Source organism: Spermophilus citellus, assembly GCF_964194105.1.
Source record: "Spermophilus citellus genome assembly, chromosome: 3".
NCBI classification, from domain to species: domain Eukaryota; kingdom Metazoa; phylum Chordata; class Mammalia; order Rodentia; family Sciuridae; genus Spermophilus; species Spermophilus citellus.
In genome coordinates this window covers 206,609,538-206,623,201 of record NC_138184.1, presented here as the reverse complement: position 1 = coordinate 206,623,201, position 13,664 = coordinate 206,609,538, and the positions used below count along the sequence as shown (strand labels likewise).

At 37.4% G+C, this 13,664-nt stretch overlaps 1 protein-coding gene across 9 annotated transcripts in view; it reads left to right on the top strand.

Annotated features, from left to right (window-relative positions):
- Positions 1–13,664, top strand: part of CROT (carnitine O-octanoyltransferase) — a 52,048-nt gene that overhangs the window by 29,269 nt on the left and 9,115 nt on the right. For all 9 annotated transcript variants that reach the window (XM_081283713.1, XM_081283709.1, XM_081283714.1 and 6 more), the window contains exon 12: positions 268–398. In XM_081283713.1, the coding sequence (XP_081139839.1) occupies positions 268–398 (131 nt within the window). The remainder of the gene's footprint in view (positions 1–267; positions 399–13,664) is intronic.

Genomic DNA, 13,664 nt, shown 5'->3' with positions numbered 1-13,664 from the left:
AGGCAGGAGGGTTGCAAGTTCAAGGCCAGCCTTGGGAACTTAGTGAGACCCTGTCTCAAAATAAAATAAAAAGCTCTGGGAATGTACATAAGTGGTAGAATGCCCTTGAGTTCAATCCCTAATAACAAAGAGAAAAAGGAAATTATAGCTTTAATGCCTTTAATTCCTTATATCTGTTGATTACTGTAATGCAAATGGTAATTTGGTTTTCTTTTGGGTATTCTCTTTAGAAGATTTCTCAATGTTTATATTTAATTGTTTTGTTAGGCATCTAATCTGCAGATTGCAGCATATGCTTTTACATCTTTTGGCAAAAAGCTAACCAAGAAGAATGGGCTTCACCCAGATACATTTATTCAGCTTGCTCTTCAACTGGCCTATTACCGACTTCATGGACGGTAGGCACCATTCATTTTCCATTTTTGGAATCTTGAAGTCCCAGGGTATGTATTTTCCAACAATTCCATCCTAACTCCCTAGTAGTTTTTTCTTGCTTCCCCTCCCCCCCTTGATAGCACTGTATCCTGTTTTGTGTTTCCATCAATAGTCCATTAGAGACTGTGACAGTTTCACAGGTTTTCCTATTATCACAGTATCCACTTGATAATTTTGAAGTGTTTGCTCTCTACTAGTGTCTGGTATTCAGATATTTTGATTTTTCTGCAATATCTCTCTCTCTCTCTCTCTCTCTCTCTCTCTCTCTCTCTCTGGTATGGGGGATTGAACCCAGGAGTACTTAACCACTGAGCCACATCCCCAGCCTTTTTTATATTTTATTTAGAGACAGGGTCTCACTCAGTTGCTAAGTGCCTTGCTAATCTGCTCAGGCTGCCTTTGAACTCAAGATCCTCCTGTTTCAGCCTCCTGTCCCAAGTTGCTGGGATTATAGGCGTGCACCACCATGCCTGGCTATAGTTTATTTTCTGATGTATTCCTGAATATGATTTGTAGATTATCCAGGCTTTATTCTTCTTAGGATAGGAGAAATACTGTGTTTTGACTTTCTATATCTTAAGTAGAAATGGAAGCCCCTTGATCTTGCTTTCATATCCAATCTGAGAATATCTGCCTTTAAATATGATGTTTAGATAATTTACATTTGATGTAATTATCAATAAAGTTGGATTTAAATCTACCATAATGCTGTTTATTTTCTCTTGATCTCTTATATTCTTTTAACTATTCCTTTGAATTTTTAGAGTGGGTTTTTGTTTGTTTAATTTTGTCTGCACTGTCAGCATATTGATTTTTTTAAAGAAATTACACAGAGTTTAGAAAATACATTTTTTAACTTATCACAGTCTACCTTCATATATTTTCTACTTCAAATGTAATGATCTTAAAAGAGAATGCTTCTATTTCTCTTCTCCCATTCTTTATGTTGTAGTCAAACTTTATAACTCCATGGTACTCTTTTAATATATTTGCATTAAACAGATACCTTTTTAAATAGTATTAAAACATGTATAATATAAATTTGCCATTTTAACTATTTTAAGTGCATTTTTAAATATCACAGTGCAATGGCATTATTTATATTCATGATATTGTATGACCATCACTATTTCTTAAATTTTTTCCTCACTCTAAAGTGATTCCTCAGTCCCTGGCATCCTCTATCTACTTTATGTCTCAGTAAATTTGTTCTGGATGTAAATGGAACCATGTAAAATCTGTCCTTCTTTGTATGGCTTATTTCTTAGGACAGTGTTTTTAGGCTTATTCATGTTGTAATCAGGCTTTGTTCCTTTTTATGGCTGAATAGTATTCCTTTTTCTGGTATATATACCACATTTTGTTTAACCATTTGCTATTATGAGTAATGCTGCGGTGAACATTGATATGTAAGTATCTGTTTGAGTCCCGTTTTCAATTATTTTGAGGAATAGAATGTATGGGTTGTAAGATAAATCTATCTTTAAATTTTTGAGGAACTGTCAGACTATTTAAACAAAAGTTCTAATTGCTCCATATCCTTACCAGCACTTAAAAAGTCATAGCCACCCTAGTTATTTATGAAATGGTATTCTATTATAGTTTTAATTTATAATTCTCTAATGACTCATGATAAGCATATTCTCACATGTTAATTTGCTTATCTTTTTGGACAAAATGCCTGTTCAAGTCCTTTGAACATTTATTAATTGGGTTTGTCTTTTATTGTTGAATTTTAGGAGGTATTTTTACCTTTGTTTTTGGTACTAGGGATTGAACCCAGGGGCACTGAACCACTGAGCACAATCCCTGGCCCTTTTTCATATTTTATTTAGAGACAGGGTCTCATTGAGTTGCTTAAGGCTTCACTGAGTTGCTGAGGCTGGCTTTGAATTTGCAATCCTCCCAAGCCTCTGGGATTACAGGCATGTGCCACCATACCTGGCTAGGTGTTTTTTTGTTTGTTTGTTTGTTTTCTGGATATGAAAGCTTTTTCACATCACATATATGACTTGTAAAAATTTTTCCCATTCTTTGTGTTGTCTTTTTGCCCCCCCCCCACACCTCTTTTTGTTTTTTGGTACCAGGGATTGAACTCAGGGGCTCTCGACCACTGAACCACATCCCCAGCCCTATCTTGTATTTTTTTTTTTTTTAGTTGTCAATGGATCTTTTTATTTATTTAATTAATTTATTTATTTATATGTGGTGCTGAAGATTGAACCCAGAGCCTCACACATGCCAGGCAAGCACTCTGCCACTGAGCCACAACTCCAGCCCTCTATTTTGTATTTTTATTTAGAGACAGGGTCTCACTGAGTTGCTTAGTGCGTTGCTTTTGCTGAGGCTGACTTTGAATTCACGATCCTCCTGCCTCAGCCTCCCCAGCCGCTGGGATTACTGGTGTGCACCTCTGCATCTGCCTTTTTTGCCCTCTATATTTTGATGCACTGTTTTCCATTTTGATGAGGTCCAATTTATCTGTGTGGTTTTTTTTTTTTCTTTTGTTGTATGTGCTTCTGTGTTACATCCAAGAAATCATTACCTAATCCAGTGCCATGAAGCTTTTAAGGTTTCAGTTTTACTTTAGGTATTTAATCTATTTTGAGTTAATTTTTGTGTATGGTATAAAGCCAGGGCCTATATTAGTTGGGATTCTCCAGAGAAACAGACCAATTAAATGTATGAGAGAAACGGAGAGAGATTGAAATTCATTATGGAAATTACCTCACATGATTATGGAGGTTAAAGAGTCCCATTATCTACTGTTGGCAGGCTGGAAAACCAAAAATGCTTGTGGTGTAATTTAGTCTGAATCCAGATTCCTGAGAACTGAGTGAGAAGACATGACGGTTTAAGTCCCAGTATAGTTATGGAGGCCCAAGAGCCAGGAGTACCAGTGGCTAAGGGCATGAGAAGACGGATGTAAAAGCTCATGCAATGATTTTACCCTTCCTCTGCTGTTTTGTTTTGTTCAGGCCAACAGACTTGAGTGATGCCCATCCAGATTGGTGAGGGTGATCTTTACACAGTATACGGATTCCTATGTTAATCTCTTCTGTCAACACATAGATACAAATAATGAATGTATCTAGGAATCCCTTCACTTAGTCAAGTTAACATATAACAGGGTTTAAATTCATTCTTTTGCACGTGGATATTCAATTTTCTCAGCATTATTGAAGATTTTGTGCTTTCCCTCAATGGAATGGTCTTTGCATCCTTATTGAAAAAATCAATTGGCCAAATTTATTTTTGGTTTTTCAGTTCTCTTCGATTGCTCTATGTTTCTATCCATGTGTCTGTACCACACTTGATTTCTGTAGCACTGTAATAAGTTTGAAACCTGCAAGTGGTTCATTCAACTTTGTAACTTTGTTCTTCTTTTAAGATTATTTTGGGTATTCTGGATCCCTTGAAATTCCATACAAATTTTAGAATGAATTTTTCTACTTCTGCAAAGTAACAACACTGAGATTTTGAAAGAATGTTATGATATGGATATGAGGTGTTCCCCAAAAGCTCCTGTGTTAATGCAGGAATGTTCAGAGGAGAAAAAATTGGATCATGAGAGTTAACCAGTCCATCCTATTTGGAACCATAGGCAGATGGGGCCTGGCTGGAGGAGGTGGGTCACTGGAGGTGTCCCTGGAAGGGTTCATCTTCCCTTTGTCTCTTTCCACCTTCATTGTCAGCTTCCTGTGCCACACCATGATGTGCTGTCTCACCTTGGGCACAAAGCAATGAACTCAGCTGACCATGGACTACATCTTTAAAACTGAGATTTAAAGTAAACCTTCTTTCCTCTAAGTTGTTCTGGTCAGGTATTTTGGTCAAAGTGACAAAAAGCTGACTATCACTGTATATCCATTTTAGTTGTCATCTTAACATTAAATGTTAAAATTCATGAACATGGGATGTCTTCCCATTTATTTACATATTCTTTAATTTCTTTCAGTGATGTCTGTTTTCAGTATCTGTGTCTTTTTACCTTCTTGATAAAATTTAATTCTGAGTATTTTATTCTTCTTGGTGCCTTTATAAATGGGATTGTTTTCTAAATTTTCATTCATTGTTAGTGTATAGAAATGGAACTGATTTTTATCTGTTGATTTTATATACTAAAACTTTGCTGAATTTATATGCTGCTTTTGTTGTTTTTTCTTTAGGGCTGTCTAAATATGAGCCTGATGGTCTATAGAGATATTTTTTACTTTGCAATTTAGATGCTTTTTATTTTTTTCTATCTAAAATATCTAGTACTATTTTGAATAGAAGTGGCAAAAGCAGGCATTCTTCTTTCTTCCTTATATTAGGTGGAAAATTTGGGGGTTTTAACCATTGGGTATGATGTTAATTGTGGGTTTTTCTTAGAAATCCTTTATGTTGTTAAGGAATTTACCTTCTGTTCTTAGTTTGAGTATTTTTATTACAAATGAGTGTAGACTTCTGTCAAATGCTTTTTCCATAGAAGATGTGATGATTATGTTGGTCTTTTCCTTCATTCAGTACATTACATTTATTGATTTTCAAATGTTTAAACACCTTCATGTACCTGATATAAATACCACTTGGTCACGGTATATGATCCTATAATGTACTGCTGAATTCAGTTTCATAGTACTTTTTTTTTAATTTTTTATTGGTTGTTCACAACATTACAAAGCTCTTGACATATCATATTTCATACATTAGATTGAAGTGGGTTATGAACCCCCAATTTTACCCCAAATGCAGATTGCAGAATCACGTCGGTTACACATCCACAATTTTACATAATGCCCTATTAGTAATTGTTGTATTCTGCTACCTTTCCTATCCCCTACTATCCCCCCTCCCCTCCCCTCCCAACTTCTCTCTCTACCCCATCTACTGTAATTAATTTCTCTCCTTGTTTATTTGCCCATTCCCCTCACAACCTCTTATATGTAATTTTGTATAGCAATGAGGGTCTCCCTCCATTTCCATGCAATTTCCCTTTTCTCTCCCTTTCCCTCCCACCTCATGTCTCTGTTTAAAGTTAATCTTTTCTTCCTGCTCTTCCTCCCTACTCTGTTCATAGTTGCTCTCATTATATCAAAGACGACATTTGGTATTTGTTTTTTAGGGATTGGCTAGCTTCACTAAGCATAATCTGCTCTAGTGCCATCCATTTCCCTGCAAATTCTATGATTTTGTCATTTTTTATTGCTGCATAGTACTCCATTGTGTATAGATGCCACATTTTTTTTATCCATTCATCTATTGAAGGGCATCTGGATTGGTTCCACAGTCTAGCTATTGTGAGTTGTGCTGCTATGAACATCCATGTGGCAGTATCCCTGTAGCATGCTCTTTTAAGGTCTTCAGGGAATACTCCGAGAAGGGCAATAGCTGGGTCAAATGGTGGTTCCATTCCCAGCTTTCCCAGGAATCTCCAAACTGCTTTCCAAATTGGCCGCACCAATTTGCAGTCCCACCAGCAATGTACAAGTGTACACTTTTCTCCACATCCTCGCCAGCACTTCTTGTTGTTTGACTTCATAGTGGCTGCCAATCTTACTGGAGTGAGATGGTATCTTAGGGTGGTTTTGATTTGCATTTCTCTGACTGCTAGAGATGGAGAGCATTTTTTCATGTACTTGTTGATTGATTGTATATCCTCCTCTGAGAAGTGTCTCTTCAGGTCCTTGGCCCATTTGTTGATTGGGTTATTTGTTTTCTTATTGTCTAATTTTTTGAGTTCTTTGTATACTCTGGATATTAGGGCTCTATCTGAAGTGTGAGGAGTAAAAATTTGTTCCCAGGATGTAGGCTCCCTATTTACCTCTCTTATTGTTTCTCTTGCTGAGAAAAAACTTTTAAGTTTAATTAAGTCCCATTTGTTGATTCTAGTTGTTAACTCTTGTGCTATGGGTGTCCTATTAAGGAATTTGGAGCCCGACCCCACAATCTGTAGATCGGAGCCAACTTTTTCTTCTATCAGACGCAGAGTTTCTGATTTGATATCAAGCTCCTTGATCCATTTTGAGTTAACTTTTGTGCATGGCGAGAGAAAGGGATTCAGTTTCATTTTGTTGCATATGGATTTCCAGTTTTCCCAACACCATTTGTTGAAGATGCTATCCTTCCTCCATTGCATGCTTTTAGCCCCTTTATCAAATATAAGATAGTTGTAACTTTGTGGATTAGTCTCTGTGTCCTCTATTTTATACCATTGGTCCACCCGCCTGTTTTGGTACCAGTACCATGCTGTTTTTGTCACTATTGCTCTGTAATATAGTTTGAAATCTGGTATCGCTATACCGCCTGATTCACACTTTCTGCTTAGAATTGCTTTTGCTATTCTGGGTCTTTTATTTTTCCATATGAATTTCATGATTGCTTTATCTATTTCTACAAGAAATGCCGTTGGGATTTTGATTGGCATTGCATTAAATCTATAGAGAGCTTTTGGTAATATCGCCATTTTGATGATGTTAGTTCTGCCAATCCATGAACAGGGTATATTTTTCCATCTTCTAAGATCTTCTTCTACTTCTCTCTTTAGGGTTCTGTAGTTTTCATTGTATAAATCTTTCACCTCTTTTGTTAGGTTGATTCCCAAGTATTTTATTTTTTTGAGGATATTGTGAATGGAGTGTTTCTCCTCATTTCCATTTCAGAAGTTTTGTCGCTGATATACAGAAATGCCTTTGATTTATGCGTGTTGATTTTATATCCTGCCACTTTGCTGAATTCATTTATTAGTTCTAGTAGTTTCTTTGTAGACCCTTTTGGGTCTTCTAGGTATAGAATCATGTCATCTGCAAATAGTGATAATTTAAGTTCTTCTTTTCCAATTTTTATGCCTTTAATTTCTTTCGTCTAATTGCTCTGGCCAGTGTTTCGAGAACTATATTGAATAGAAGTGGAGATAGAGGGCATCCCTGTCTTGTTCCGGATTTTAGAGGGAATGCCTTCAACTTTTGTCCATTCAGAATGATGCTAGCCTGAGGCTTAGCATAGATAGCTTTTACAATGTCAAGGTAAGTTCCTGTTATCCCTAGTTTTTCTAATGTTTTGAACATAAAGGGATGCTGTACTTTGTCGAATGCTTTCTCTGCATCTATCGAGATGATCATATGGTTCTTATCTTTAAGCCTATTGATGTGGTGAATCACATTTGTTGATTTCCGTATGTTGAACCATCCTTGCATCCCAGGGATGAATCCTACTTGATCATGGTGCACTATTTTTTTGATGTGTTTTTGTATTCGATTCGCCAGAATTTTATTGAGGATTTTTGCATCTAGGTTCATTAGAGATATTGGTCTGTAGTTTTCTTTCTTTGAGGTGTCTTTGTCTGGTTTCAGAATCAGGGTGATGTTGGCCTCATAGAATGAATTTGGAAGAGCTCCCTCTTTTTCTATTTCCTGAAATAACTTGAAAAGTATTGGTATTAATTCTCCTTTAAAGGTTTTGTAAAACTCCGCTGTATACCCATCCGGTCCTGGGCTTTTCTTGGTTGGTAGTCTTTTGATGGCTTCTTCAATTTCATCCATTGATATTTGTCTGTTCAGATTGTGTGTATCCTCCTGACTCAGTCTGGGCAAATCATATGACTTAAGAAATTTATCGATGTCTTCACTATCCTCTATTTTATTGGAATATAGGTTTTCAAAATAATTTCTAATTGTCTTCTGTATTTCTGTAGTATCTGTTGTGATATTGCCTTTTTCATCCCGTATGTTAGTAATTTGAGTTCTCTCTCTTCTTCTCTTCGTTAGCATGGCTAAAGGCCTGTCGATCTTATTCATTTTTTCGAAGAACCAACTTTTAGTTTTGTTAATTTTTTCAATAGTTTCTTTTGTTTCAATTTCATTGATTTCCGCTCTGATTTTAATTATTTCTTGCCTTCTGCTACATTTGCTGTTGTTTTGCTCTTCCTTTTCTAGGGCTTTGAGTTGGAGTGTGAGCTCATTTATTTGTTGGTTTTTTCTTTTTTGAGGAATGACCACCAGGCGATGAATTTTCCTCTTAAAACTGCTTTCATTGTGTCCCATAGATTCCGATATGTTGTGTCTGTATTTTCATTTATCTCTAAGAATTTTTTGATTTCCTCCTTTATGTCTTCTGTAACCCATTGATCATTCAGTAACATATTGTTCATTTTCCATGTGATGTAGGATTTTTCCTTCCTTCTTTTATCATTGATTTCCAGTTTCATTCCATTATGATCAGATAAAATGCATGGTATGATCTCCACCCCTTTATATTTACTGAGGGTTGCCCTATGGCATAATATATGGTCTATTTTTGAGAAGGATCCATGTGCTGCTTAGAAAAAAGTATAGCCATTTGATGATGGTTGATATATTCTATATATGTCAGTTAAGTCTAGGTTATTGATTGTGGTATTGAGTTCCATAGTTTCTTTATTCAACATTTGTTTGGAGGATCTGTCCAATGGTGAGAGAGGTGTGTTGAAGTCTCCCATAATTATTGTGATAATTGTTATGTCTTGTTGGTGAATGGTTCCTTTTAACAGTATATAATGACCTTCTTTATCCCTTTTGATCAACTTAGTCTTGAAGTCGATTTTATTCGATATGAGGATGGCCACCCCTGCTTGCTTGCGAGGACCGTGTGCGTGGTATATTTTTTCCCATCCTTTCACCTTGAGCCTGTGTATGTCTTTTCCAATCAGATGTGTCTCCTGGAGGCAGCATATTGTTGGAGTTGTTTTTTTAATCCATGATACCAGCCTATGTCGCTTTATTGGAGAGTTTAAGCCATTAACATTCAGAGTTACTATTGATATATGGTTTGAACTTCCATCCATGTTTGATTGTTTATCCTTTTTTTAAAAAAAATTTTAGTTTGTTTCTCCATGATTGTCTTTCCCCTCGCCCTCTGTCTTTACTGAGGCACTTCCCACTGATGGTTTTGGTTATTGTTTTTCATTTCTTCTTCCTGTAGTGTTTTGCCCAAAATGCTTTGCAATGCTGGTTTTCTGGCTGCAAATTCTTTTAACTTTTGTTTATCATGAAAGATTTTTATTTCGTTGTCATACCTGAAGCTTAATTTTGCTGGATACAGAATTCTTGGTTGGCATCCGTTGTCTTTCAGTGTTTGAAATACATTGTTCCATGACCTTCTTGCTTTCAGTGTCTGTGATGAAAAATCCGTTGTTAACCGTATTGGTTTACCCCTAAATGTAATCTGTCTCCTTTCTCTTGTAGCTTTTAATATTTTCTCTTTGTTCTGTATATTGGATATCTTCATAACAATGTGTCTTGGCATTGGTCTACTGTGATTTTGTGTGCTCGGTGTCCTGTATGCATCTTCAATTTGTATATCTGTTTCCTTTTTTATTTCTGGAAAGTTTTCTGTAATTATTTCATTCAGCAGGTTTCTCATTCCCTTGGTTTGAATCTCTGTACCTTCTTCAATCCCGATGACTCGTAAGTTTGGTTTCTTCATGTTATCCCATAACTCTTGGATGTTTTTCTCGTGATTTTTTACCAGCCTTTCTGAGTTGGCTAGACTCTTTTCAAGATGGTATATTTTGTCTTCATTATCTGACGTTCTGGTTTCTACTTGCTCCACTCTGTTAGTGATACTCTCAATTGAGTTTTTAATTTGGTTTATCGTTTCCTTCATTTCTAGAATTATTGTTTGATTATTTTTTATAATCTCTATCTCCTGATAGAGATGCTTAACTTCTTCTTTTATCTGTTTATGAAATTCATTCTCAATGTGTTCTTTCGCTGCTTGAATTTGCTGTCTTGTATCCTCTTTAAGGTTCCATTCCATCTGTCTAAGGTGTTCCTTGAGTTCTTTATATGACCATTTTTCTGATGACTCTAGGTCCTCCTGAATATTTAGGCTGTCCTGCATTGTTTGTACTCCTTTTCTTCCTTGTTTTTGAAGCTGCTCATGTTGCTTCTTGTTCTGTTTGACTGCTGGGTTACTGTTTACTCCTATAAATTAATTTGATGCTTGGGAGGAAAGGTATTTGAAGGGAAGGGATGAAGTCACTAAAGAGAATGAGAGTAGGCAGGTATAATTCAAGGAAAGGGGGGATAAGAGAAATGAAAAGACTAAAGAAGAAAAAAATAGGAACTAAAAAAGAAAAAAATTTAAAAAAATAATAATAATAATTAAAAAAATTTAAATTAAAATTAGAAAAAAAATTAAAAAAATATTTTGTAAAAAAAAATTCATTAAACAACAAGAAAGAAAAAAATGAAAATGAAAGAAAAACCCAAATCAAAAAAAAAAAAGAAAAAGGAAAAAAAAAAAACCTAATAAATGCCGTCTTAGAGTTTGATTAACTTCTCTTCCACTAGGTGGCGCTGTGCCCACCAGGCCAAGTTTCTCCTGTCAATACGCGGGAACCAATCACTGTGCAGCAGCTCCTCCCAGACTGGGCGAGTCTCCAATCCTGAGTGTCTAGGGCCTCCTCTTGTGTCTAGTCACTTCCCACTTTTCCTCTAGCCAGGCTCCTCTCACCACAATACTGGCTACACGCCAGGTCTGCTACTCCCGGGAGCCCTGTTTTCATGAACGACTGGGCTCACTCTTCCAGTTTGCCATTCCCTCAGACCCTAAGTTTGTAGAGCTTGGGGCTGAGAATCCTCAGCGGATTTTACTTGCCCTCCGGTATCCACTTCCCTGTAGCTGGTGCAAGAGACCTCAGCAGTCAGCCCTGGTGGGAGCCGCCGGACCTGCACCACCTCTGATTCCCTGGGGCTGGCTGTAGCACTCACGGGAGAGCTGGGAGGGGCCCTTACGGGAGAGCTGGGAGGGGCCCTTAAGGTTTTCCCGATGTGTGGAGAGGGAAGGCTGTGGGATCACACACCTGTAGCTGCAGGTTTCAATGAAGTTATCTCCTCCGCAGCAGTCTGATGACATTGTTTCCCTTTGCCGGGCGACCAATGCAACGGGTGGGTCCTTCTCTCCCAAGCCCCGTTTCAAACCTGTGGCCACTACTTATGAAGACTCGGTAGGCATTTACCTTCGTATGATGAGAAGGGCTGACCAGTTGTTTCAGCTGGATGGATTAATGCCGAGTCATAGCTGTTTGTCTGCGGGAAGCAGGTGACCGGGAGTTTGAATTCAGCGGATCAGGGCTCAGTGCGTGTTCTCGGATCACTTGGATTTTAAATTGTCACTCATCTTATCAGCTGTTTCATTTAATTTAATTCGGCAGCTCATTCTCGTGGTGAAGAGTCTGCTCTATGGTGCTCCGGGGAGGCGGCGGTGGCCTTCGGGACCCCCGGGGAGGGGGTGCGGGTTGGGGGAGGGGAGTTGGCGCCTGGGGCCACGGGGGCCGGGTACTGGACACGCGGGAGAGCGGGCGGGGTGGGGGAAAGAAATTGAGATCTAGATTTAGAGACTGAGCTTGGGAGGAGAGACACTGGGGAAAAGCAAGGCAGAGAGGTGGAGAGGAGAAGGAGATGGGGCCGATAGAGCCGTGCAGCTGGGGCTGCAGCCTTACTGCTCGCGCTGAAGTCGTGATGGACTCCCTCCACCTTGGCTCATGACTTGATGTTTTGAATCACAGGCCTGGGCTCCGTCCCCGGCGGCGGCGTCTCCGCGGGGCTCCGGCGGTGCGGGCCTGGCGGCGGCAAAAGCACACTCGGCCGCCCAGGGACCTCGGGGGCGCTCGAGCCAGTTTCATAGTACTTTGATGAGGATTTTTACGTCTGTACTCATAAGGGATATTGGCCTATAGTTTCTATTCTTGTAGTATCTTTGTCTAGTGTAAGTATCAGAATAATACTGGTCTCATGAGTTAGGAAGTGTTCCTTCCTCTTCAGAAAGATTGGTGTTTTTATTTGTTTTGTTTTTAATGTTTGGTAGACTTCACCAGTAAAGCTATCTGGTCCTTGACATTTATATGCAGAAAGATTTTTGATTACTGATTCAATTTTCTTGATTTGTTATAGGCCCAGAAAGATTTCTATTTTTTTCTTGAGTCAGATTTGGTAGTTTGTGTGTTTCTTGAAATGTATCCATTTCATTTAGGCTATCCAGTTTACTTGAACATGAGCATTAATAGTATTTTCCCATAGTCCTTTTATTTCTATAAAATCAGGAGTAATAATCCCTCTTTTATAACTGATTTTTATCATTGGAGTCTTCTCTTTTTTTCTTCATGCCAACAAGTTTTGTCATTTTTCATTGCTTTCTTCAATGAACTAACTTTGTTTTGTTGGTTTTCTCTATTTTCTTATTCCTATTTTTTATTTACATTCCAATCTTTCATACTTTCTTTCTTCTATTAACATTATATTTAGTTTTCTCTTGGCTTTTTTGTAGATCCATAAGGTATGTAGTTAGTTTTCTGATTTGAGATATTCTTTTAAAAATATTTTTTAAATGTTTAATTGAGACGTAATAATTGTACATATTTGTGGGTACAGTGTGCTGTTTCAATATATGTATAAATGTAATGATCAGATTAGGGTAATTGGCATGTCCATCACCTGCAACACTTATCATTTCTTCATGTTTGAACATTGAAAAATCCTCCTTACCAGTTATTTAAATATAAATATACAATTATTATATAAATTATATAAGTATACAATTGTGTGTGTCAACCATTGTTAACCTCCTGTGCTGTATGTAGAACAGAAGTTATTCCTCTTATGCATCTGTTAACCATCTTCTCTCCATTCCCCTTCTCCCACATTCTTCTCAGCCTCTGATAACTACTACTCTACTCTGTATTTCTATGAGATGAACATTTTTAGCTTCCAAATACAAGTGAGAACATGTGGCATTTTCTCTGTGCTTTCACTTAACATAATGTTCCCCAGTTCTATCCACATCGCTGAAAATGACAGAATTTCATTTTTTATGGCTGAATAATATCCTATTATGTATATGTACCACTTTTTCTTTATTCATTTATGTGTTCATCAAGACATAAATGATACCTAGGTTGATAGTGTGAATAATGTTCTAATAAATATGGAAGTGTAGCCATCTCTTTAACATACTTATTTCATTTCCTTTGGATAAATACCCTTTAGTGAGATTGCTGGATCATATGGTTAGTTCTGTTAGGTTTTTGAGGAACCTGAATAGTTTTTTTCATAGTGACTGTGTCAATGTACATTTTTATCAACTGTGTAGGAATTTTACCCTTTTCTGCACCCTCACCAACCTTATTCTTTGTCTTTTTGATAATAGCCATTGTAACTGGGGTGAGATGACATCTCATTGAGGTTTTGATTTGCATTTCTCTGATGATT